Source organism: Sapajus apella, unplaced genomic scaffold (genome assembly GCF_009761245.1).
Source record: "Sapajus apella isolate SASKATOON/1434 unplaced genomic scaffold, GSC_monkey_1.0 scaffold85, whole genome shotgun sequence".
In the NCBI taxonomy this organism is placed as follows: Eukaryota; Metazoa; Chordata; class Mammalia; order Primates; family Cebidae; genus Sapajus; species Sapajus apella.
Window position 1 is genome coordinate 5,288,241 of NW_022437025.1, and position 24,752 is coordinate 5,312,992.

General features: G+C 47.8%; 1 protein-coding gene across 7 annotated transcripts in view; it reads right to left on the minus strand.

The window, feature by feature from the left end:
• The window catches only part of SORCS2 (sortilin related VPS10 domain containing receptor 2), a 587,909-nt gene that overhangs the window by 337,687 nt on the left and 225,470 nt on the right, over positions 1-24,752 (minus strand). For all 7 annotated transcript variants that reach the window (XM_032254109.1, XM_032254110.1, XM_032254108.1 and 4 more), the window contains exon 2: positions 19,552-19,619. In XM_032254109.1, the coding sequence (XP_032110000.1) occupies positions 19,552-19,619 (68 nt within the window). The remainder of the gene's footprint in view (positions 1-19,551; positions 19,620-24,752) is intronic.

Consider the following 24,752-nt stretch of genomic DNA (forward strand, 5'->3'; position numbering starts at 1 on the left):
TGTCAGTGTGGAGGAGGAACCGTGTGTGTCTGCGTGAGTGTGCATGAGTGTGTGTCAGTGTGGAGGAGGAAGTGTGTGTGTCTGCAGAGTGTGTGTGAGTGTGCGTATGCGGTGCACACAGGATGCCAGTGTGAGTGGGGGAACTCAAAGTACTGAGTCAGGCATCCCGCCAAGGGCCCTGCCTCCTTTACCCAGTGGCTGAAAGCATGCCTCCCTGAACCCTGCAGTGTCCTCCTTCCTGTCCCCTGCAAACGCTGCAGCCAAATGCTTGCTCAAATCCACAAGCCTACCTTATTGAAATCCCACCCAGCCCCCCATCACCTGCACATCAGAGTCCAGGCCCCACCGGCTGGCACACGAGGCCTCCTTAATCCAACCCTGGCTGGATCACCAGCGCACTCCCCCACCGGCCCCCTCCCACCTCACACTTGAGCCACTCTCAACTCCTTAGGCCCTCCACACCAGGCTGCTCCAGGCCCCACCGGCTGGCACACGAGGCCTCCTTAATCCAACCCCGGCTGGATCACCAGCGCACTCCCCCACCGGCCCCCTCCCACCTCACACTTGAGCCACTCTAAACTCCTTAGGCCCTCCACACCAGGCTGCTCCAGGCCCCTGTGTTTCTCCACATGATGTGTCCCTTGTCTGCCTGAAAACTCCCATCCATCCTTCAAAGCCCAGTTCAGACATCACCTCCTCTGAAATGCCCGATTACACTCTTGCATAGGGCCCTCAACACTAGACGTCGGACCCCTATCCATGCCTTCCTCTGTCAAGGTCGGTCAATCCTAAGTCCTGGCGAAGTGTCCCACACAGAGGGGGTACTCAAGAATGTTGACAAAATTACGTTATCTAAAAACGTTTCTTCCTATCTCGTGTTCACCCTTGGTGGCCCCAGCCAGGCCTTCCGCTGACCAGCAACTTCTGGCCATGGGTCTGATGCCTTCATGCCTGTGTGCTCAGCAGAATAAAGGCCCCCGGAACAGGTCCACATCCCAACGCTCAGAGCGTGTGTGCATTACCTCATCCGGCCACGGACTTCAGAGGTCTGACGAAGGACCTCGAAATGGGAAGATTATCCTTGGTTACCCAGGTGGGCCCAGTGTCATCCCATGGGTCCTTTAAAGGGAGAATCTTTTCTGGCTGTGGTCAGAAAAGAAAAAAAAAAAAAGGGTCAGAGGGAGGTGACGCTGCTGGCTTGGGTGGGAAGGCCGGAGCCACGGACGGCAGGCAGCTCTGCATTCTAACTCTAGAAGCTGCAAAAGACAAGAGAACAGATTCTTCCCCAGAGCGCTGGGAGAGGCAGCTCAGCCAACATCTTGACGGGAGCCCAGTGAGCCCTGGCTGGGCTGTGGCCTCCGGAGCTGTACGATGACACACCTGTGCTGCTTCAAGTCCTACGTCTGTGGTCGTTTTTATGGCAGCCACGGCACACCAGACATCCTGATCACCAGCCTACACACTTACCAGGGCGTGCCCCAAAGCCCCGACATTTCCCAGCCTCCACACCATTGCCCCGCTGCTCCCACTGCCTACACTGCCTTCCCCTGCTCCACATGCCCTTCCCTGCCTGGAAAACTTCTATTCATCCCTCAGAACCTATTTCCAAAGTCCCTCCTAGGGGAACCTATCCCAGCATGGCCAGGGGTAGGACTGGGCTTCACGCCACCTGAGTGCAGCCACACCTGACCGCGTGCACCCGCGGGCCACCGCCCTGGCTCCTCCGTTCTCTGGCTGGTTGGCGGGACCCTGGATGCCTGGCCCTAGTGTTCTGAGCAGTCTGAATCGTTGATGCCGAAAGCAACGCCTGCAGCCGTTAATGGGATTTACAGAACAGCAGGCATATCCTTGTCTCGCCTTGTGGAGCTTTCCTTTAGCTGGAGATACATTCGCACCAGGAAAGGAGGTCAATCTCACATGGATCTTACTACCCCTTGCCTATATGGCCCTTCGGTCTCTAACCCTTCAGTCACGTCAGAAACAGCCACAGAGACAGGCCCTCCACACACCCAAAGGCACGCCAGCATCCCGGCACCCTGCAGTCTGATATGCAGGAGGATGCCCTCACGGAAGAGCTTCTCCTAAGGACACAGAGGTGTGGGAGCAGCATGTGTACAAGGACATTCTCCACAGCTCCCGTTACATCTCGGCATTAGAAAACCAGAAATGGCTCAGAGGTCTAACGATGAGAACTAGAGTAGATAAAGAATCCCTCCTTCAGATAAGAGTATATTATACAGCCATTAAAAATAGTGGCTGTGGGTGAGGTGCATTGGCTCATGCCTGTAATCCCAGCACTTTGGGAGGCTGAGGTGGGTGGATTACCTGAGGCCAGGAGTTTGAGACTAGCCTGGCCAACATGCGAAACCCCATCTCGACTAAAAATACAAAAATTGGCCGGGGATGGTAGCAGGGGCCTGTAGTTCAGCTACTCGGGAGGCTGAGGCAGGAGGATTGCTTGAACCTGGGAGGCGGAGGTTGCAGTGAGCTGAGATCACACCACTGACCTCCCGCCTGGGTGACAGATGAGACTCCGGTTCAAAAAAAAAAAAAAAAAATGTGGTTGTGAAAATACAGAGATCATAAGAAAATGTTTAGTACATAATTCAATCGGGATTCCAGATTCATAAAACATGTATATATCTGCAACTCAAGACCAGAGAGGATATTCATCTCAAATATGAATAGTGTTAATCTCACGAAGTGGGGTTCACACAGTGGGGTACCACGCCACGACTGTGGCATAGTTTCCAAGATCCCTAAGATGACACGTTAAAATTACAGTATTTAAAGATGTGGTACTTTTCCAGAGAGAATGTTTCTGGAGAGGAATTTAGAATGCCCACATTAAGAGTCTCTTTAGGAAGGTTTAATACCATTATCCAGTGCCCTGGTTTGAGGAAATTTTAGTTATCACTAAAATTCACACTCCATGCCGGGTGGATGCGGATTCCGCTCTGCAAGCCCCTGGGCTCATGGCGGTTCTGGAGATTCTGCCAGGTACAGAGAACACAAAAACCCACACCCTAGAGACAGAGAGGTGCCTGCCATGGTGGGGACAGGCTGGGGACTGTGGTAGAGACCCTGGGAGAACCCAAGGGTGGGGCAAGACCCAGCCGGGGTGGGAGGAGGGAATCCAGAAGGGCTCTGGGAAAGGACAGCGGAGTCCAGGGGGGCAGGTGAAGCAGCGAGGATGCTTGGGGAGGCCTGGCAGGAGGAGCAAGCCCTGTAGGGAGGCCCCCCCAACCCATGATGGGAGGACTCTGGAGGGAGAATCCTCAAGAGCTGGGAGGACCAACCCTGAGAGAGGATTCTCGGGTGAGCACAGGTGCGGAATCAAATCATTGCCCCACATTCCAGGCTCCCCCTCCCCATGAGCATCTGTCCCCCAGTTCTCAAAAAAGCATCTGAGCTGATCCTACGGGCTGGGAAGCCACCTGTGAGCTCAGAAGGCATGGGGTCGCCTGCGTGGGCAGCGCTGCCACCCTACCAGGGAGAGAAGCCAGACCCCCCTGCACACCGTCAGAAAGCTAAATTCAGAACAAACGCCTGGCTGGGCAGAAGCTGCCAGCCTCACTCGGAAGAAGCTGGAGACCCCCTTTCTGCCCCAGTTTGCTTTTTCCCTGAGAACTAGCACCAGAGGGTAGCCATTAGCCTACAGGAGCAAGGCTGAGTGACCAGGACACAGGGGAGGAAAGGAGAGTGACATGCCAGTGGCACACCATGCCAGGGTGAACCCCGGTGGGCCGCGACTCACTCAGGGCAGCTCCTACAGCAGAAGCTGGGACCCAGGCCCAGCCAGAGTGCAGAGGGGCAGAGTGTCCCAACCACCTCCCGGGCCAGCAGCTGCACTTCTATCCCGCAGCCTAGGATTACAGAAGGATGGCTGGCAGCTGCTGCACAGACTTGCTAGACCTTGGCAGGATACACTAGGGATGGTGGGGACGAGCTGGGCCGGGAGCAGACAAAAAGAGCCATTGTGGCTGTAGCAGCATTGAAGGCACTGTGTAAGGAGAGCAGCCAGAAGAGAAGGGAGGCTGCAGTATCTGGGGACCAGGGAGAGTCTTCTTCCAGGAAGTCTTCCCTGACTACCACTTTCTCTGCTCCAATGGAGTAGGGGTATCTCAGGCTTCCCTCCCTGGTTCTTTCAGCTCCATCATACAGTGGATTACCTGCTACTGTCGTGGATTGGCTCCTTGTCCACACCCCCTGCTAAACTCTTAGTCTTAGATGTCAGTCATCACAGCTTACTCCACCCCAGAGCCTAAATGGATGGATAGAGGAAGGGCAAGGAGGTGAATGGAGGGGTGGATGATGGGTGGATGGTTAACATGATGGATGAGTGGATGAAATGGATGGGCAGATGGATGGAAGAATGAGAGGGACAGAGAGAGGAGCAAAGGTGGGAAGTGTGGATAAAAATAAGGAGAGAAGATAGAGGAATGGAAGGAAGAAAGAAAACATTGATGGCTGATCAGACAGGTGGATGGATACATGGGAAAGAGGGAGTGAGGGAAGGAAGAAGGCAGAAGGGAAGAGAGGAAAGAGAAAGAGAAGGAAAGTCAGTAGGTAGAGAAGCTAGAAGCAGCGACGGAGAGTCCCTGGAACCAGGACCCAAGGTGGGGGCAAGTAGTAAAGTCAAGATGGAGAGAAGAGGCCAGGCGGTGGCTCACGCCTGTAATCCCAGCACTTTGGGAGGCTGAGGCAGGCAGATCATGAGGTCAAGAGATCGAGACCATCCTGGCCAACATGATGAAACCCCGTCTCTACTAAAATTACAAAAATTAGTTGGGTGTGGTGGCACATGCCTGTAGTCCACCTACTTAGGAGGCTGAGGTAGGAGAATCGCTTGAACCCAGGAGGCGGAGGTTTGCAGTGAGCCGAAATCATGCCACTGCACTCAGCCTGAAGACAGAGGGAGACTCCATCTCAGAAAAAAAAAAAAAAAAAAAAAAAAAAAAAAAAAAGATGGAGAAAGGGAGGTGGAGCCAGCAGCTAGGAATGCTGAGAAATTTCCTCAAATTCTCATGATTCCTCTGTCAGATCTTGTCCCAAAACATTTTAAAGGCACCTCAAGGCCCCAGAGCCTAACCTCATCAAACCGTTGAGTCACACTGAATTATTTATTGAATAGACCGTAACCTCGAAAGCTTTACAGTCGGGGCCTCTCTCTCGATCCCTATCTGCTGTGAGTCTTGTTTAAATCAAACTCAGATCTCCATGGTGATATTAAAGCAAACACAGAGGGAGGCTGGCCTGGGAGCGAAAATGCAGCTGGTGAAAAGCCAACGGGATATTTTAAGGTAACGGGAGAAGGAAGGAAGCAGACCTCTGACATCTGCTCAGCGCCCAGCGTTTTACACACTTTATCTGCTGTCATCTTCATAAGGACCCACAAGATCTACATTGAGCTCTGAATGTGTGGGCTCATTTTACAGAGGAGACCCAGAGAGGTCACCAAGCAGGGAGCTGTGGAGCCAGAACTGAACCAAAGGCCTGTCTGTGTGCACAGAAGACTCTGTGTTTGTCATCACCTTAAGGAGAGTTCCCATCGGAGTGTCAGACTGTTTCTCTGTGAAATCCCCCCCTTTCTGGATGACCAAAGGGCAAGCATATAATCTCTTAAATTTTCCCATCTGAAAACTGGCTGTGAACTCTCAGCATTATCTACCAAGAATGGCCTCATCAGCACAACTCCAACAGTAGGGGCCACCGAGAGAAATGCTGTGACACCCAGGACACTCTGTGGAAGGCCTTGTCAATTTCAACATGGTCACAACATGGGGATGTCCCCCAAGGCCATCATCGGCCTCTGCAGAGAAGGACTTTGATGCCTCTTTATATCATTGAACGTCAGAGGACGTTGCATTGCTGTTAGGCTTCACTGCTCAAATTCCTCAGACTGCATTCACAATATATGTTAAAATTCTATACATTAAAAGACAGAAAAAATAAGGAGACTTCCGGTGCCAAAATGGTAGCATAGAAGCAACCTGGCTTCACTCCCATCCACAAAAAACCAGAAACAAATATACAACACTGAGATTACCACCAGCAATATTTCAGAATGCAAATATGATGATGAGACAGTTCCCAGAGCCACAAAGAAGTAAAAAGACTCAGAGCAGATGGTAAGAAAATTGGACTTCCACATCCTTGATGCCTCTTCTCCCCATCCTGCCTGGCATCAAGCCTGCAGAAAACCTACCACCAACACACTGTTTCTGCCCTGGAAAAAGTGGAGTTGAGGTAGACAACCAGCTTCCCCATCATCTTGGGTTCTCTGGCAGGAGATGGCTCCTGTCGTAATCCACAGAAAACATCTCAAGTGCTGAAGGGAGAAATATCCCTGAGGACATCAGAGACAAAGAAGGGAGCAAAGACCACCAAGCCCAGCCCTGAAAACTCCGTTCTGTAATTTGGCCAAAGGAGACTCCAAATCAGAGTGTCTGTTCAGCAGCATCATGCTGTTGGAGATTATTCCACAGCTCCCCTGGGCAGGAACCCCTAGCTACCACCCCCACACTACCCAGATATCCCCTTTGAGGCCTCCCCCATTTGGGAAGAGCAGCACTCCAGTCCTTTACTACAGTCAAGGAGAACCTGGGCTTAAGGCACCATTTAGAATCAAAAAGGAAGCAGTGGCCTAGCAGTAAAGAATCTTTAACGAAAACAAGTCAGACAGAGAGCACTAAAATAAATAACAAATCATTTAATGCAAAGACACAGACATATATCCACAAGAAACAATAGCAAACAGGGAACTATGATCTCCCAAAATGGACAAAGTAAGGAACCAGTAACTGACTCTAATGAGATGGCGATATGTGAGCTCCCTGATCAAGAATTAAAAAGTGCATCTTTAGGAAAACTTCAAGATAACACAGAAAAGAAATTCAGAAATTTATCATAGTCATTTAACAAAGAAATATCACTCATAAATGGGAGTTGAACAATGAGAACACATGGACACAGGGAGGGGAGCATCACACACTGGGGTCTGTTGGGGGGGTGGAGGTTTCGGGGAGGGATAGCATTAGGACAAATATCTAATGTAGATGATGGGTTGATGGGTGCAGCAAACCATCATAACACAGGTATACGTATGTAACAAACCACCTGCACGTTCTGCACAGGTATCCCAGACTTAAAATCCAAAAAAAAAAAAAAAAAGAGAGAGAGAGAGAGAAATCTTGAAACTGAGAAAAACACCTGTGGAATTGAAAATTTCACTAGAGGCTCTCAACAGCAGAATGGATCAAGCAGAGGAAAGAATCAGTGAACTTAAAGACAGCCTATTTGAAAATAGAGGAGAAAAAAGAAAAAATTAAAAGGAACAAAGATCACCTGCAAAATATAGAAAATTACCTCAAAACAGCAAATGTAAGAATTATTGGTGTTCAGGAGAAAGAAGAAGAAGAGCAAGAGGTAGGAATCTTATTCAAAGAAATAATAACAGAAAACGTTCCAAAACTTGAAAAAGATATAAATATCCAGGTACAGGAAGGTCAGAGAACACCAAACAGATTTGACCCAAATAAGACTACCCCCAAGGCATATAATAATCAAACTCTCAAAGGTCAAGGACAAAGAGATGATTTAAAATGCAGCAAGAGAAAAGAAGCAAATAACACATACAGGAGCTTCAATTCATCCAGCAACAGACTTCTCAAAGGAAACCATACAGACCAGAAGGGAGTAGAAAGACATTTTCAAAGTGTTGAAAGTAAAAAAAAACTGTCATCCAAGAATACTGTACATAGCAAAGTTATCTTCAAACATAAAAGACAGATATAGTCTTTTCTAGACAAACAAAGGCTGAGAGAATTTACCACCACTAGATCTGTCTTAGAAGAAAGGCTAAAGGGAGTTCTTCAATCTGAAAGAAAACAAACAAACAAATAAACAAAAAAAAAAAACGAACATGCAGAAAATAAATAAAAAATAAAAAACATCTGAAAATTTAGAATCCATTGGTAAAGTTAGGGACATGGACAAACCCAGAATACTCTAACACCATAATTGTGATACACAATCCACTCATAACTCTAGTATGAAGCCCAGAAGATAAATCTATCAAAAATAGTAGTAGCCACAATAACTTGCTAAGAAATAGGTAATACAGAAATAGTAAAATTGAAACAACTAAAAGTAAAAATGTGGGGGAGATCAGGATAAAGGATATAATTTTGGGTTTTTTTTGTTTCTATTTTTTTCTTTGTGATCTAAATTATCATCTCTTCAAAATAACATGCTATATCTATGTTTTTGTAAGCCTCATGATAACCATAATGCAAAAAAACTATAATAGATTTAATGAAAACAAATATTAATGAACTTAAACATACTCCTAGAGAAAAACACTTAACCACAAAGGAAAGTAGTAAGAAAAGAAGAGGGGATATACAAAGGAAACAGAAAACAAGCCACAAAATGGCAATAGTAAGTCCTTACTTAGGAATAATAGTACTGAATGTAAATGACCTCAATTTTCTAATGAAAAGGGATAGAGTGGCTGAACGGATAAAGAAACAAATCTCGACTATATCATGCCTACAAGAAACCCACTTCACCTGTAATGACACACAGACTGAAAGTGATGGGCTGGAAAAAGTTATTCTATGCAACTTCAAACTGAAAAAGAGCAGGAGTTGCTATATTTATATCCAATAAAATAGGCTGCAAATCAAAAGCTGTGAAAAAGAGGAAGCAGGTCACTATATAATGATAAAGGGGTCAATGCAGCATGAGGATATAACAATCCTAAATACCTATGCACTCAACATGAATCTCCCAAGTATATAAAGCAAACATTAATAAATCTAAAGTCAGAGATAGACGGCAATACAAAAACAGTAGGTGACTTTAGCACTCCTCTCTCAGTTAAAAACAGTTATGGACAGATCATCCAGACAGAAAATCAACAAAGGAACATCAGAGTTAAACTGCACATTAGACCTAATGGGCCTAACTGGCATTTACAGAACGTTTCACCCAAATGCTATAGAATTTATCAGCACATGGAACATTCTCCAGAATAGACCATAGCTTAGGCCAAAAAACAGGTCTGAACAAATTTTTAAAAGTAAAAATCGTATCAAGTATCTTCTTTGACCACAAAGAAATAAAACTAGAAATTAATTACAAAAAGAACCTCGGAAACACGAAAAATACATAGAAATTAAGCCAAACGCTCCTGAATGGTCAATGGGTCAATGAAGAAGTTGAGAAAGAAATTATAAAATTTCTTGAAACAAACAAATATGGAAACATAACATACCAAAATCTATGGGATACAGTAAAGGAAGTACTAAGAGGAAAGTTTACAGCAATAAATATCTATTTTAAAAAATAGAAAAAATTTAAATAAACAGCCTAGTGATATGCCTCAAGGAACTAGAAAAGAACAAACCAATCCAAAATTAATAGAAAGAAATAATTATCACAGTAGAAATAAATGAAATTGAGACAAAAAAAAACTATACAGAAAATCAACAAAATGAAAAGCTGGTCTTTTGAAAAAATAAACAAAATCAACAAATGAGACTAACAAAAAAAAGAGAGAAAACTCAAAATAAATAAAATCAGAAATGAAAAAGAGACATAACAACTGAGACCACAGAAACACAATGAATTAGTAGGACTAGTATGAACTACTATATGTGCACAAGTTGAAAAACCTAGAAGAAATGGATAAATTCCTGGACACATACAACCCACCAAGATTGAACCATGATAAAACAAAAAACCTCAATAAATCAACAATTAGTAACAAGAGCAAAGCTGTCATAAAGTCTCCCATCAAAAAACATCCTACGGCCCAGTGGTTTAACCACTGAATTCTACCAAACATTTAAAGAAGAACCGATACCAATCCCACTCAAACTGCTCACAAATAATTGAAGAGGAGGGAATACTTTCAAAGTCATTCTATGAGGTCAGCATTGCACAGATACCAAAGCCAGACAAGGACATAACACAAAAGAAAACCACAGGCCAATATCACTGATGAATAATGATACAAAAGTCTTCAACAAAATGCTAGCAAACTGAATCCAACAGCACATCACACAGATAACACACCATGAACAAGTGGCTTTTATACCAAGGATCGATGATGGTTTAACATATGCAAATCAATAAATGTGATACATAACATACAAACTAGGCATAGAAGAAATATACTTCCCAATAATAAAGGCTGTATACAGCAAACCCACAGCTAGCATTACACTGGATGGGAAAAAGTTGGAAGTATTTCCTTTAAGAACTGGAACAAGACAAAGATGCTCACTTTCACCACTCCTATTCAACATAGTACTGGAAGTTCTAGCCAGAGCAATCAGACAAGAGAAAGAAATGAAAGGCATCCAAATTGGAAAACAAGAAGTAAAATTATTCCTGTTTACTGATGACATGATCTTATAGCTGGAAAAACTAAAGACTCCATGAATAAAAAACAGATTTGACAAATGAATTTAGTAAAGTTGCAGGACACAGAATCAATTCACAAAAACCAGTAGCGTTTCTTTACACCAATAATGATCTAGCTAAGAATGAAATCAAGAAGGCAATCCCATTTAAAATACCTACCAGAAAAATACCTACAAATAAATTTAACCAAAGAAGTGAAAGATCTCTACAAGGAAAACTGCAAAACACCCTTTAGAAATTGTAGATGACACAAATGAAAAAAAAAAAAAAAAAACATTTCATGCTCATGGACTAGAAGAATTAATATTGTTAAAATGACCATACTTTCCAAAGCAATCCACAGGTTACTGCAATTCCTACCAAAATAGTGGCATCATTTTTCACAGAATTTGAAAAAATAACCCTAAATTCAAATGGAACCCAAAAAGAGCCCACACAGCAAAAGAAATCCTAAGCAAAAAGAACAAAGCTGGAAGCATCACGTTGCCCAACTTCAATTATATTACAAGGCTATAGTAACTGAAACAGCATGGTACTGGTATAAAAATAGACACATAAACCAATGGAACAGAATGGAGAACCAGAAATAAAGCCACATATTTAAAGCCAGTTCATCTTTGCCAAAGCTGACAAAAATATACATTAGGAAAAACAGACACTCTTCAATAAATGGTGCTGGGAAAATTGGATTGCAGAACAATGAAAATAGACCCCTATCTCTCACCATATACAAAACAAATCAACTCAAGATGGATTAAAGACTTTAATGTAAGGCCCAAAACTATAAAAATCCTAGGAGAAAACCTGTAAAGCTCTTCTGGATATTTGTCTAGGCAAAGAATTTATGACTCAGACCACAAAAGCACAGGCAACTAAAACAAAAACAGGCAAACAGGCCTCAATTAAAGTAAGTAGCTTCTGCATAGCAAAAGAAATAGCCAACAGAGCGAACAGATAACCTACAGAATGGGAGAAAATATTTGCAAACTATTCATCCAACAGGGGATTAATATCCAGGCATTATAAGAAACTGAAACAACTCAACAACAATAAAAACAAATAATCATATTTAAAAGTGGGCAAAGGACACAAATGGACATTTTTAAAAAGAAGACAAACACATGGTCGACAGGCAGATGAAGAACTGTTCAACATCACCAATCATCAGAGACATGCAAATTAAATCCACAATAAGATATCATCTTAAGCCAGTCAGAATGGCTGTTAATAAAAAGAAAAAATTAACAGATGTTGGTGAGGATGTGGAACAATGCAACTCCTGTACACTGTTCATGAGAATATAAGTTAGTACAGCCTCAATGGAAAACAGTTTGGAGATTGCTCAAATAACCAAAAATATAATGAGCATGCGATCCAGCAATCCCACTACCAGGTATCTATCCAGAAGAAGAGAGAAAGGAAATCAGGATTTCAAAAAGACACCTGCACTCATATGTTTATTGCAGGACTATTCACAACAGAAAAGATGTGGAATCAACCCAAGGGTGTATCAGTGGATGACTGGATAAAGAAAACGTGGCATATACACACAACAAAAGGCTACTGAGCCATGAACGTGAATGAGATCGTCTTCTGCAGCAACATGAATAGAACTGGAGTTTGTTAAGTGAAACAAGGCAGACACAGGCAAACACCACATGCTCTCACTCATAAGTGAGTGCTAAAATATATACACATGGAGGCAGAGAGAATGACAATGGAGACATTGGAAAGTGAGGGGGTCTGAGGGGGGTGGAGTATCCAAAATTACTTCATGTGTGCAGTGTACAGTATTCGGGTGACGGATACTCTAAAAGCCCTGACTTCACCATTACACAACCTACCCATGTAAAATATTGTACTTGTACCTCGTCAATTTATGTAAATAAAAATAAAAATTAAATAAAAATTAAAGATTATGAAATTAAATGAGATTGAGAAATGCTGTATAACCTTCTCTTGGAGAAGTATAATGTGAATTAGTATATCAGAGACCCTGATAAATCCTACCATAAAGAAATCTGAAACTTTCTTCCCTAAAGTATATTTATCAAATATGACCACACAATATGTATTTTCTGGAAACAACTATTACTTGCAATACCTTAAATTACCATTAAGTAAGCATTCCCTTCCCTCCACCCCACCCACCTCCTCCCCCTGCCCCGGTGATGTTGGACCTGACCATGGCTGTGCCAGGTGGAACCCTAGCAAATGTGATGTGAATGGAAGTCTTAAAATGTGCTTTTGTGGCTGAGCTTGGCTCCTGAACTCTGGATTTCTGCATGAGAAGAACATGTCCTGGAGGCTTCTGTCCTGTTCCTGTCAGCTTGGGTCCCAGTACAAACAGCTATGAAGCAGCCCCAAGCCCACCAGCCAGCAGCCTGAACACCCAGCCAAGCCCTGGCCAAAGTAACCAAACCACAGTCGACACAGGGGTGTGAGAATAAACACTCAGTGCACCATGTGGTTTGGGGGTGGCTTGTTACACACCATCACTGCCATAATAGCTGACTCATACACCATCCGTCAGAACTGCTATTTATCAATTGCACTTTGAGATATAAATGCGGCACGGCAAAACATTCTTAGGAGGAAACCTTCTTAGAAGGTGTCGGGAAAGAATGAACAGCACCTGGCAGGAGTTCAAGACACATTTGGAGGACACATCTTAAAATCAGGGGGCCTGGAAATGACATGGGGTTTTTAGAGTGGAGAAGTAGGGGTCAAGAGAAAGTTAAGCAACCCAATGTAAGAAGACAGGCATGAGATATGAGTGGGTGAGTCACAGAGGAGGAGACCCAAAAAGGCAATAAACAGAAAAATATGTTCCATCTCACCAGGTATCAGGAAGGTGCAAAATAAAGCAGACTGAGCAGTAACCTCACACCCACCTGAGTGCAAACACAGAAAGTCTGATGACTCCAAGGTGTGGAGCAGTGAGTCACCCCACAGGTATGTTGGCAACAGGTAGAGAAAAAGGCAGTCGTGCATGCACCTTCCACCCTACCCAAGCATCTGATCAGAGACATGTTCGCTGCAGCCCTGACTGGAATGGCAACATCTCAGGATAGAAATCCTAACACTCCCACAGCGGGGGAATACATCAATCAAGTAGGTTACGTGTGCTACATGGACAGATTACCTAAATAAAGCCGGGCGCGTAAAGCAAACTTCAAAAGGCAAAGTAATGTCATTCTTTGCAAAACGAGCTCAGCAGAACATATTGACTGCAGGTAGACATATATATATATACATAAATCAAGATAAATTATGATTTTTATTTTGTGTTTTATGTTTTTATTAAAAAGGGGCCCCACACCAATTTCAAGGTGGAGGTTACTTCTAGGTGGGTGGTGAGGATGGGTGTGAGAGGATGGAGGAGAGAGTTGGACTTTATCAGAATCTGTCATAGTGTATTTCTTTGAGAGAGAGAGAGAGAGAGATTCCAAACATATATGGGAAAAAATTGACATTGATGACAGCTAGATTATAGGCACTGAGCTGGACTGGGCTCTGGTGTGGCAAAATCTGAGGCCCTAAATTTCATTGGCACCTACATTATTCCTGCTCAGCATCCACTGGCCCACACTAATTATACAACCCCAAACTAACCACAGGGAGGCCGGGAAGAAGAAAATGCTGGGTTATCAAGTGAGCACGCACTTGGCTCTATTTCACGGGTTCCTGGGCATGTATGCTACCATGGTCTGTACTTTTCAGGGTATGTTCAAGATTTCTTATAAGTGAAGATAAAGAAGAAGAATCACTTCCTATCCCTAACAAAAAGGAGAGGATTCAAGCAAGTCATTCTAGAGAAAGCCTGAGACCACCTCCACCCCCAATTCTCCCGAAACTGGATTAAGGTCCTGCCTGAGGTCAAATGCACCCAGGAAGTGATAAGGTTGGCCCAACATTAGTGTGGTCCTGGTTCAGGAATAGCACGGGCAGAGTCCCCTGGTCTATACGATTGTCCCTCTGCTTCAAATCCACTCTGCCCAACAGCTGTGCTCAGTGTGAGAAAAGGGCAGTCCCTGAGGCCGCATCACAGCAGGAGGCAGGGCATAGGAAGCAGCCCCAAGTCAGCTTCCTCTCCAGCTCAAAATCCTTGCAGAACCCTCTTGCTCCTCCTCACAGCATCGGAGCCAACTCTGATTTCCTGGCTTCCCCAGGGTCCCCTAAGATGACTCCATAAATGTAAAGGGTCTTCTAGGTCTCAGCAGTGTTTCCCAAAAACCACACCACCATCCATCCTTTCTTCCATCTGTCCATCTATCTGTCTGTCCAATAGTCAGTCCACCCATCCATTTATTGATCAATCAATCCTTTTATCCATCTGTCCATCTATTAGTCCCTCCATTCATCCACTCATCTATCCATCCATTCATCTATCCATCCATTCATCTATCATCCATTTATTCATCCATCTATCCATCTATTCATCCACCCACCTATCCATCCATTCATGCATCCATCAGTCCATTCTTCTATCTATCCATCTGTCCATCCATCTATCCATTCATCAATCCATCTATCAGTCCATTCATCCATCCATCCATTCATCTGTTTATCGATCCACATATCAATCCATTCATCTATCTGTCCATCCATCCATTCATCCATTTATCTATCTATCCATTAATCTATCCATCTATTCTTCCATCCACCCATCCATCCATCCATCTATTCATCCTTTCATCTATCTGTCCATCCATCCATTCATCCATCTATCCATCCACCCGTTCATCTGTCCATCTGTCAATCATTCATCCAATGCCCAACATATATCTCCTGTGCCAATCCATTCATCCATCTGTCCAACCAACCATCCATTCGTCCATCCATCCATCCATCCATCCATTCATCCATCCACCCACCCATTCATCTGTCCATCCGTCAATCCATTCATCCAATGGCCAACATACATCTCCTGTGCCAGACCTGAGTTTGGTTTTAGAGATCTGGTGATCAGTAAGATAAACCCCACAGGTCTCCAGCCTCACATCTTCAACCAGCCTATGTTCTAATGGTGGTGGTAGTGGGGCAAACCACAAACGGGAACTCCCACACTTCAATGAGAGAGGTTATAAAGAATGCCTGGGAGCCTCTTTGCACTGAGTAGTGAGGGAAGCTTCTTTGAAGAAGAGGTTTATGGGGAGACTGAATGGGGGGCACGATCCAGTACCTGGGGTCAGTGCCACGTGCACTCCAGGCAGCGTCCATGGCATGCACAAGTCTTTACAGGGACTGAGCTCGGTGTGGTCCAGGGTCAGCCAAGGGGCTACTGTCGCTGGACACTGAACAGTAAAAGGTAGAGTGGGAGGAGCTGAGACTGGGGATAGGGTAGGAGCTGGGGTTGGGGTCTTTGCAGGGGTTGTGGCTTGGATATTATTCCAAGTACCCCGGAAGGATTTTAAACCTCAGTCCTAACCAACCCAACCTCTGGCTACTTGAAATGTGGTCCCCGGACAAGCAGCATGGGCAGCACCTGGGAGCTTGTTAGAAATGCAAGGTCTTGGGCCCCACCCTCCAGGCCGGTGAAATCTGACCATGTGCTCCTTGCAGGAAGATCCCAGGAGACTCGAGTGCCTCTGGAGTCTGAGAAGCACTGCACTAGGTCAGCCATTCCTGTACTGCTCTCCCAGAGACAGCCTCTGGGAGGACCTGCACTCCACCAGCACCTTCCCTGGCTGGCCCAAGCTGCAGCACTTTTTAAGGGCTTTTCTAAGTGACTTCTTTATGCCTCTGCTAAGACCCCGCAGTCTACATCTCGGGTTTTGCTCAACCCTCCATGGCTTCTATGGCTTGCGTGGGCAAGGCCACGTGGAGGAGCATGCCCAAACACTGGAAACCCTGATGCCAACCAGGGAAGCACGTTGCTCCCCTCCTCGCCCCCAGCCTCTTGCACCAATTCAAGGGGGCCTGAGACTGAGCAGAAGACCCCCTCACCACCACAAGAAGGAAGGGGCAGATCAATGGATCACCACCAAAGCCAGGAGGGAGGAGCTGCTGACATGGGGCCCGTTAAATGCAGGACAATTAAAAACACATTCAGCTTAGAGTTCAGAGCCACTTCCAGAATGAAAATACCATATCTGTCATTAAAAATGTATTTATTGCAATTACACAGAAGGATTCTTAGGAGACTCCGTGTGCATTCATTAACTGAGTCTTTAATAGCCCCATTTAATATGTGCTCTCCAGAGGCGGGCACCACCAGCCTTCCATCCACAGGGTCCTCTTACCCGGTCAGAGGGTGGGGGCGGGAGGAGGTGGCATCTTGAAGAAAGAGTGATGGCAAGCTCTCTACTCTTAACACCAACTTCCTGCCTGAGTCCCAAAACAGAGGGTGAGGACGGGGGCAGGTAATGTGCAAAGGAGAAAATGTGAGTAGTAATTAACACGAAAAACTGCTCCTCCTCACCAGGAAATTTAAAAAATGCAAATTAAAACAACAATGTGGTTCCCTTCCCGCCCTCCGCCCCTCCTGTCAAGTAAGCAGGAGTTAGAAACGTCGTCGGCAGGACGCAGGGCACTGGCCGGGTGGGAACACACATTCATCTTGAGGAAGAATTGAGAGCCACAGCACGGCAGCTGTAAATCCACTCACACTCCCCGGCTCAGCCATGTAACTGATTCATCCCAGGGAACAAAATGGAAAGGAAAACTACCTGCTGAAATGTTTTATGGCGGCATCAGGAAGGGGACAGCGAAGTATTAGAGCGAACCAACTCCAGGGGCTCATACCAGCCATAAAAGAAATAATGCCCCAGACCCTATCACTCCGTGGAAAAACTGGAAACGTATTTTATAAATGATAAAGAGAATACAAAACTACATTCTGTGTCTCTATAAATATGTTAGCATCAAAAAAGATACTATAAACAAAGCAAGTAATTGCTCCAATGGGTAGGGACGGGGGTGAACTTTGGTGACATGACTAATGTCCCTGCATGCATTTTTATAAAGGGGAAGAAACGTCTGGGTACAGACACGGTGATGGGAAGGGAACACGGAAAATTAAAATCCATTGATTTGCTTTGGAGAAAAACTAGATTTAGATCATGTGCTGTTCTAGGAACATTTCACACATTTCCTCATTCAGTTCTCACGACTTCCCTCAGTGGCATTTTATCCCCATTTTACAGATATGGAGACTGAGGCTCCCTGGAGGAGAAGGAATCCCCCACCACCCCGCCTTCGGAGCAGCTGAGAGTGGGTGGTTTGGCCTCTCAGCTGCCACCTGCTTCTGAAGAATCCTGTCTGGAGCCTGCAAGTGAGGGGTCTTGGGCCTCATGCCACAGGGTCAGTCACAGTCGGTCCCACCCCGCCCCCACCGCACCAGGACTCCAGCAAAAGTGAACTAAGCCAGCAGCTCTGTCGTCTAACTGCAGATCACACCAGGAAAGATCACTCCCTGTTCATACGAAGCTTCAGACAGTCTCATTGCCTCCACGTCCAGCCACACTGAGAGGCTGCAGTGAGGGGAGGGAAGCAGGCGCTCTGGAAACTTCTGCGGGCAGCCCCAGGCAGATAGATCCCTCCAAGTCAAGGAGGGCTGCACCCAGCGCCTGACGGACATGCCAAGTTGAAGCAAATCGGGTAACTGAGGGCCTTTGCTGGGAGGAAGAGAAGACTTGACCAACTCCGTCCACTCTGTCACCAAGGAACCCACCCTGAGACCCTCTGCCCAGCAGGGAGGGTGCTCTCCCTAGACCTGCCCTGTCCGGGGGTGTTGGCCCCAAACCAGTCTTGGAACTTAAATTCTCAAAGAGCAGAGCTCACACTGTTTTCAGCTCCCGTCTGGAGGCAGGGGACAGTGCCTCGCCCAGCACTGGAGGAATGAGACATTTTTAAAGCAACCCAGCAGCACACAAGGCAACGGGGGGCCGTGACAGGGAACACCTGTCCTGTATGCAGGGATGTGGCCCATTGCTCACCCCCCCTTTTCTGGTGGTGACGATGCAATTAGGGGAGACCCGTGGGTCTGGGAGGTGGATCCACACTCAGAGGAGCTTCTAGGAAAGCGTTTCTGCTTGGGAGCGGGTGAGGACCCCTCAGGGGAATGTGAGCGTCTTAACCCCTGAGCTTGGCCTCCTCAGCAGCACAGATGACCAGGCCAGAGGGTTCCAGGCGATGCCATTCTACAGCAAAGAAAGAACCCAACTCGAGACACCATTTCAACAACTTTCCAGAGTGGTGCAGAAATCCCTCAGTAAGACCCAACAGAAAGAGTCATCAAAACCCTTAGCTAAAAGCAAAGCCAAAAACGGAAAAGGAACCAACTCCAGAACCTGATCAGCAGGTATAGGCATCTTTTTATGGATTTCAAATGGAAAAATGAATTAATTATTACTTGAGAAACATATGTTGGAAACCAAAATGGTTTCACACCCAGAGAACGTGGAGGTGGTAATCGGGGCATGGAAGAAAGAGAATCTGCTGCAGGAGAAAAGCTTTGAAAACCCAGCCCAGATGCTGCGCACCATCTGCACCCTCCCTGGGTAAGCGGATGTAAATATTGAAGAGGATGATGACCAAAATGGGTTCTCAAAACCTCCTTCTTTCTCATCTCATTTAAAACATCAAAGGGACCATCTCATGTTCCTGGGCTGAATTCACATTTCACACATAAAGAGATATCACCCCATTGCCAGTGGCTTATTTATTTACCAAGCTCTTCGGCTAAGCCTGGAAGAAAGAAAAGCGTCCAAACAATGTGGAGAATCAGAGCCTTTGGTGGACTCCAGGAGCTTCGTGTGAACTTCTGAGCACAAGCAAGGCGAAATTGTGCACTGACCTGAATTCGCAACACAAACCCTCCTCCTCCGGGGAGGAATAAAAGGAAGCGGGGAGAAAAACAGAAAGAAAAGAGGAGAAAGCCAAGATGCTTTCTGAACAGCTGCCTGTTCCACAGTGCCGTTTGTACCCACTGCCCAAACTGTTAAGCTGCTTTCAACTTTTCCGTTATGCATTTTCTAGCCAAAGAAAAGTTGTGAGGCCATCGACTCACAGGGGCTGCGACAGTGAGGCGTTTGGATCTAGGTCCTCAGCTGAGAGTCTGGGAAGACAGCGCACAGGTGCATAGGAGAAAGGTCTGCCATCAGGCTGACTTACCGCCACAGTGAGCTTTCCAGAACCTTCCCCATGTCTGCGTGGTAGTACTTCGTCAGGATCAAGATCACCTGTGGTGTTAACAGAAAGTAAAAGGCAGAAATCAGTGGGTTCCAAGGTTCTCAAAAAGAGACACAATGATGACACTCCGTGCCAGGATTTGGGGTCTCTAAACATCAGCTGCCCAGGGGCCTCTCTCAGTCGGCATCCCTGGGAGGCTCCAGGCCACCCAGCACGAGAGCTGTTAGACGTGGGCTTGCTCCTGCTCTGAGAACTTGTTTGTGTTCTGCAGAATGACTTCGGGAACATCTGAATCCAGAGAAATTCAAACAGCAGCTGCCATTTGTTGGAAATAATTCAAACCCACCCCTGGATGATTCAAACCCGAACTCTGGCAAAGGGAGTGGTGGGGCAGTGGTCCCTGTGACCAGGGTGCTGACCCCACCCTGGTGTGGACGGAGGCGTGAGGATGGAGGGAGTGCACTTGGCAAGGCTTCTGGGGATGGGCTCTGTCTCCACCAGCGCATTCAAGGATCCCCCAAGCCTGCGGGAAACAGCTGCTGGGACTGCCACCCAAGACCAGAGCAGGTCCCTACGGTCTGTCTGTCATTACTTGTCCTGGAGTGGCAGCTGGGAGGCACAGCCAAGACGCTGGGGGCCCAGGGGTTGTCAGTGGCATACACCCATTTTCGTTGTTGTTGAAACCATTCATTCATTCATTCATTCATCACACACAGGGCCCTATCTAACAATGCTGTTTGCATTTCAGGCCTGTGCAGAAAACATAACTACTTATAAAATGAAAACAAATGTGTTTGGGACAACCTAATTATTTTTTGAAACAAATGTGTAAATAAAAAAAGGCTGGGGGTTGGGGAATGAGTATGTACCAGCCCTGATGGGAAAAGGAGATTTTCCCAATTACTTCACTGGCCACTGTATTTCCATGTACATCAAATTTCATTTCACTCACTGCCAGTCCGTATCAGATGTTCCTAGCACTCCCGTGGCCAGAGGAGCCCCCAGGAGGTAAGATGGGAACAGCCATGGGGTTTGGAGCAGCTGTTAGCCTGGTTTTTTGGGGTCACCACCCTGGTCATCCCCAACGATCAGGCTCCTCCATGGGAGCAGAGAGGTCCCTGCACTCCATCCTAAGCTGTCGTTTCCACAGATGGCAGCTGGGCTGACCTGCCTTTCTTTCCCTGGTGACTCGCGCAGGGAAGATGTGAGGAGGGGCTGTCGCCTGAGATAGGACAGTGCATCTTAGAGGCAGCGATGATTTTAAAAAGCCAGGCCTTGTCAATCAAGGCCAGATTGGCTATGCCATGCTCAGGAACAAAGCGATTTTCTCTCGTCAGCTCACAGCCTGCTGTCGGAGCCACAACCCTCTAAGGAGAGGGAAGGCTGACAGGGTGTGGACTTTAACCCACTGGTTCATGTTTTATACAGTCGCGCCAATCCCAGAGGGGATGTTGTGCAGCCAGAGTGTGGCAGCTGGAGGGGACCTCAAAGTCTGTTTGATTCGGTCCCATTCGGGAGGAAATCCCCAGCCAATCTGATCCTGGAGCAGCGAGATCCAGGCTCTGCCCTCGCCTCGAGGGGCACAGCTTGGCTCTAGAGGGCACCCTGCCCTTCTGCAGACTGCCAGGTTTGAGGCCCGCCCTGCCGTGAGGCTGGCTTCACGTCCCTGTCACTCCTGCCTGTACATTCCAGCTCTGCCACTGTGGATGGTCACCCAGTCACCCAGCAACACTGCTTCCTCCTCCCCCTCCCTCAAGGGGAGAGTCCCCACCAGCCCACCCCCTCTTCTAGAGCCCAGCATTTGGGACCTTTGCCCAAAGCACTCCTTATCCTGGGATGCTCCTTCCCGAACCCCCAGCCCTGTTTCCTTAGTGAATTCCTACTCAATCTTCAGACCTCAGTCTGACCCACACCACCCTCAGGAAGGCCCCCTACGCTGGGCTCAATGGCCCCTCCACACACGCCCCTCCAACCTGCTGGGCTCCCTGCAACCCCACACAGCTCACAGGGTCTGCTTCCACGACTGGGTGAGAAATCACTCAGGTCGGGGACCTTGTTTCTCTCCCCAGTGTGGGGCCCAGCACCTGCCATATGACAAGCACCCACACCACGCACTGGAAGAAACACAGGTGACTTTGCCCAAAGGAAGGATAATTTATGCAGTGAAGCTGGGCCGAGGCCAGTGCCCCCCACCCCCACCGCCACCCTCCTATCAGGAGACCCTCTTTCCTCTCTGTGCTGGGGGCAGAATCCCTCTACTGGCTTCAACCAGCCAAGCCGAATGGGACTCTGGGTTCCTCTGGGGTTGTCCCTGCCCAAGGCTGAAACAAGGAGGTCACCCAGGAAGGGCCAGCGCTGGAGAAGCCACACAGCAAGCAGCCCTACCATGCCCTGACTCTGCAGTCGTCAAGGAAAAGGACCCCGATCTGAGGTCAGACCGCTCGGGTTCCACGCTCGGCTCTGCACTGGCAAACCTCGACTTCAACACACCTGTTTCCCGGTCCACGATGATGTGATGGTGATGATTAACATTTAGTAGCAAACATGACAGGACCGACGTTAAGAATAGTAATAGCTAATAGCCACTGGTCTCGGCCCCGCCACCAATGTGTCCCGCAGTGACCGCAACCCCCCCCCCCCCCCAGGAGCCCAAATTGCTGCTGCCCCCCACCCCATCCCCCCGGGAGGCCTGTTTAACAGATGAAGAAACTAAAGCAGAGAACGCTTCAATATTTGTCCAAAAACTCTACATTGAGCAAGCGGCAGAGCTAGAATCTGATCCCAGCGATTCCACGTCAAGCTCGGCTCTTCTCTGCCACGCCGAAAGCCTGGGTTTTCAGAAGAAACTTCTGTTAAAAGTGGTTTCAAATAACTAAAAATTATGACATGCCCTTCTGGGGTCCTTAGCTAACAGCTTTGGAAATGAAATATTCCCGGGAGAGTTTCTTCAGTGGCTGGTGTGTTCACTCTGGGGTTCTTTGATCTGGGTGGGAGAAACATCAGGAATTCGAGTCAGGCCCGCACAGTCCCAGCCGTCGCCAAGGGTCACCTCCCATCCAGACCTGAGCCGCAGCCCACAGGGATCCTTCCCAGATGGCCAGGAATGTCCAAGCAGAAGACAGAGAAAGAAGAGCCGCAGCAGGCCGCAGGAGGCCGGCCACTGCCGTCGCTCATTCCTGCAAAGGCACCTCAGGAGACACGTGTCACCCCCACGCCTCATCCTCCCACCTCCTGTCCTCCCAGCCATGGGGTAGGCAGTGCAGGAATCTGTTCCCATTCTCTCAATGCCATTTTATCAAATGGGCTTGTGGGGGACCTGGGGTGATGGGCGCCCAATCTGTGCCAGCTCAGCACGTGACAAGCATCAGCTCACCCAACTCTATTGCAGCCCCACCTGACTGGGAGGGGCCGATATTACTGTTCTCACATTACGGATGAAGAAACTGAGGCACAGAACCAGCCAGTGACCTTTCTGGCATCGCATTCAGCAGAGCCAGGAGCTGGTGTGCCCAGGCCCTGGGCTTTTATGGGTCCGCACTTCATTGCTGCCCTCACCCCTCCATGATGTCTGTGTCTTAAGCACGGAACAAGCTGATGCCCGCGGTTACTCCAACACTCTGTCACCCAGGTCCAGCCCAGCAGCCTGCACCCTGAAAAGCCAACTCGGGACACCAGGCAGAGATGCCAGCCTCTTTGGAATTCCTGAACCTGCCCGCCCCTGAGACCGATAAGCAGTAAGCTCCATGAGCAGAGACTCACACACCCCTAAATCCCCATGGGCCCAGCACAGAGCAGAGAAATCAATCAATCTTTCCTTGAGTCAATCAATGAGTAGGTGAGTCTGTGAGTACACGAATGATTGCCCACACGGCAGCTGACGCAGACGGGAGGCAGAACCTGCCCTTCAGGCCCCTCTCTCTCGAGGAATGGCAGGTCTGAGTGAGGTATTGGAAGGAGCCGTGAGTGTCAGATTCAACCACAGAGCTCACTCATGTCTCCCTGGCCAAGCCGCACAGCTGTAGCCTCCTCCTCACAGTGGGGTCTGGTGCTGGCCGTGCAGCTTCCCAGAGCTCCCAGAAATGCAGACCCCCAGTCAGCACCCCCCAGGCCTGTGGACGCTGCATTTCATCGCTCATATTTGAGGGGCTGTCCTGGCAAGGCGTACCTGGGAGGGGGGACCGCACGCACCCCTGCTCACCGTCCCTCCGCCTCATCAGGAAGCTGGGGCTTCTCCTGTCACTCAGCAGCCTGGTTCCCTCCACTCTCACTGCTGCAGAGCCACCCTCACAGACACAGCTCCAAGCACACCCCCTTGGCCACGAGCTCCTGCCCCGACTCTGTCACCCACCCTGGTCTTTGCATACTCAGATCGCTGTGTTCTCCCCCTTCTCACTTCTGCGCTGCCTCCCTCCTGCTCATTCCCAAGGCCACTGCCTCCTGGAAGCCTTCCGCAACCACCCTGTGCACCCGCGGAGGGGAGAAGCTGTATCAGCCTCAGACACTGTCTCCTGAACGCACCAGGGCTGCCAACAGGGAGAGTTTGGCTGATCACTGCTGAGTGAATTCATCAGCAGCAGGCTGACTCAGAAAAGCCAAGACCCCCTCCTGGTGAGGCCTTTCCTCACCCCACCCCGTCTGTGTACTCGCCCAGTGTGGACGTGGGCCCTGGGATCTGTAAGAAATCCCATCAGTGGGGTCCATGGGCCATGGCCCCCCTAAGTCCTAGACGTGCCTTGCATCAAGTGGAGGAGTTGCTCCCTTCCAGAAATTAGAGCCGAGTTGATGGCTTTAGAACCCTCAAACATGGTAAGATCTATTGAATTCCAAACAGATCACATCACTCAGTCCCTGGTCTGTACCGGATCATGCAGGGTTTGGCCAAATTCATTCCACATCAGTAACTCCACACCCACCAACTGGAGCTGCTCTTAAAGAGACCCCTCCCCCGCCAGCCAACATGGACAAAGACCTTCCACCAGACAAGCTCTGCTGCCGGGGACCGGAGGCAGGACGGGCAGGATCAGAATCTGTTCCCCTATGAGCCGATTTCCAAGACCTTCACACAAGCTGCCGATGGGGGCAGGAATGCTCCACCCACGGTGGGGCACGGGCAGCACCCCTAAGGTAAGCATAGCCCGTGTGCCCTCTGGCCTGGGGATCCCACTCCAGGGAAGCTCTTCCAT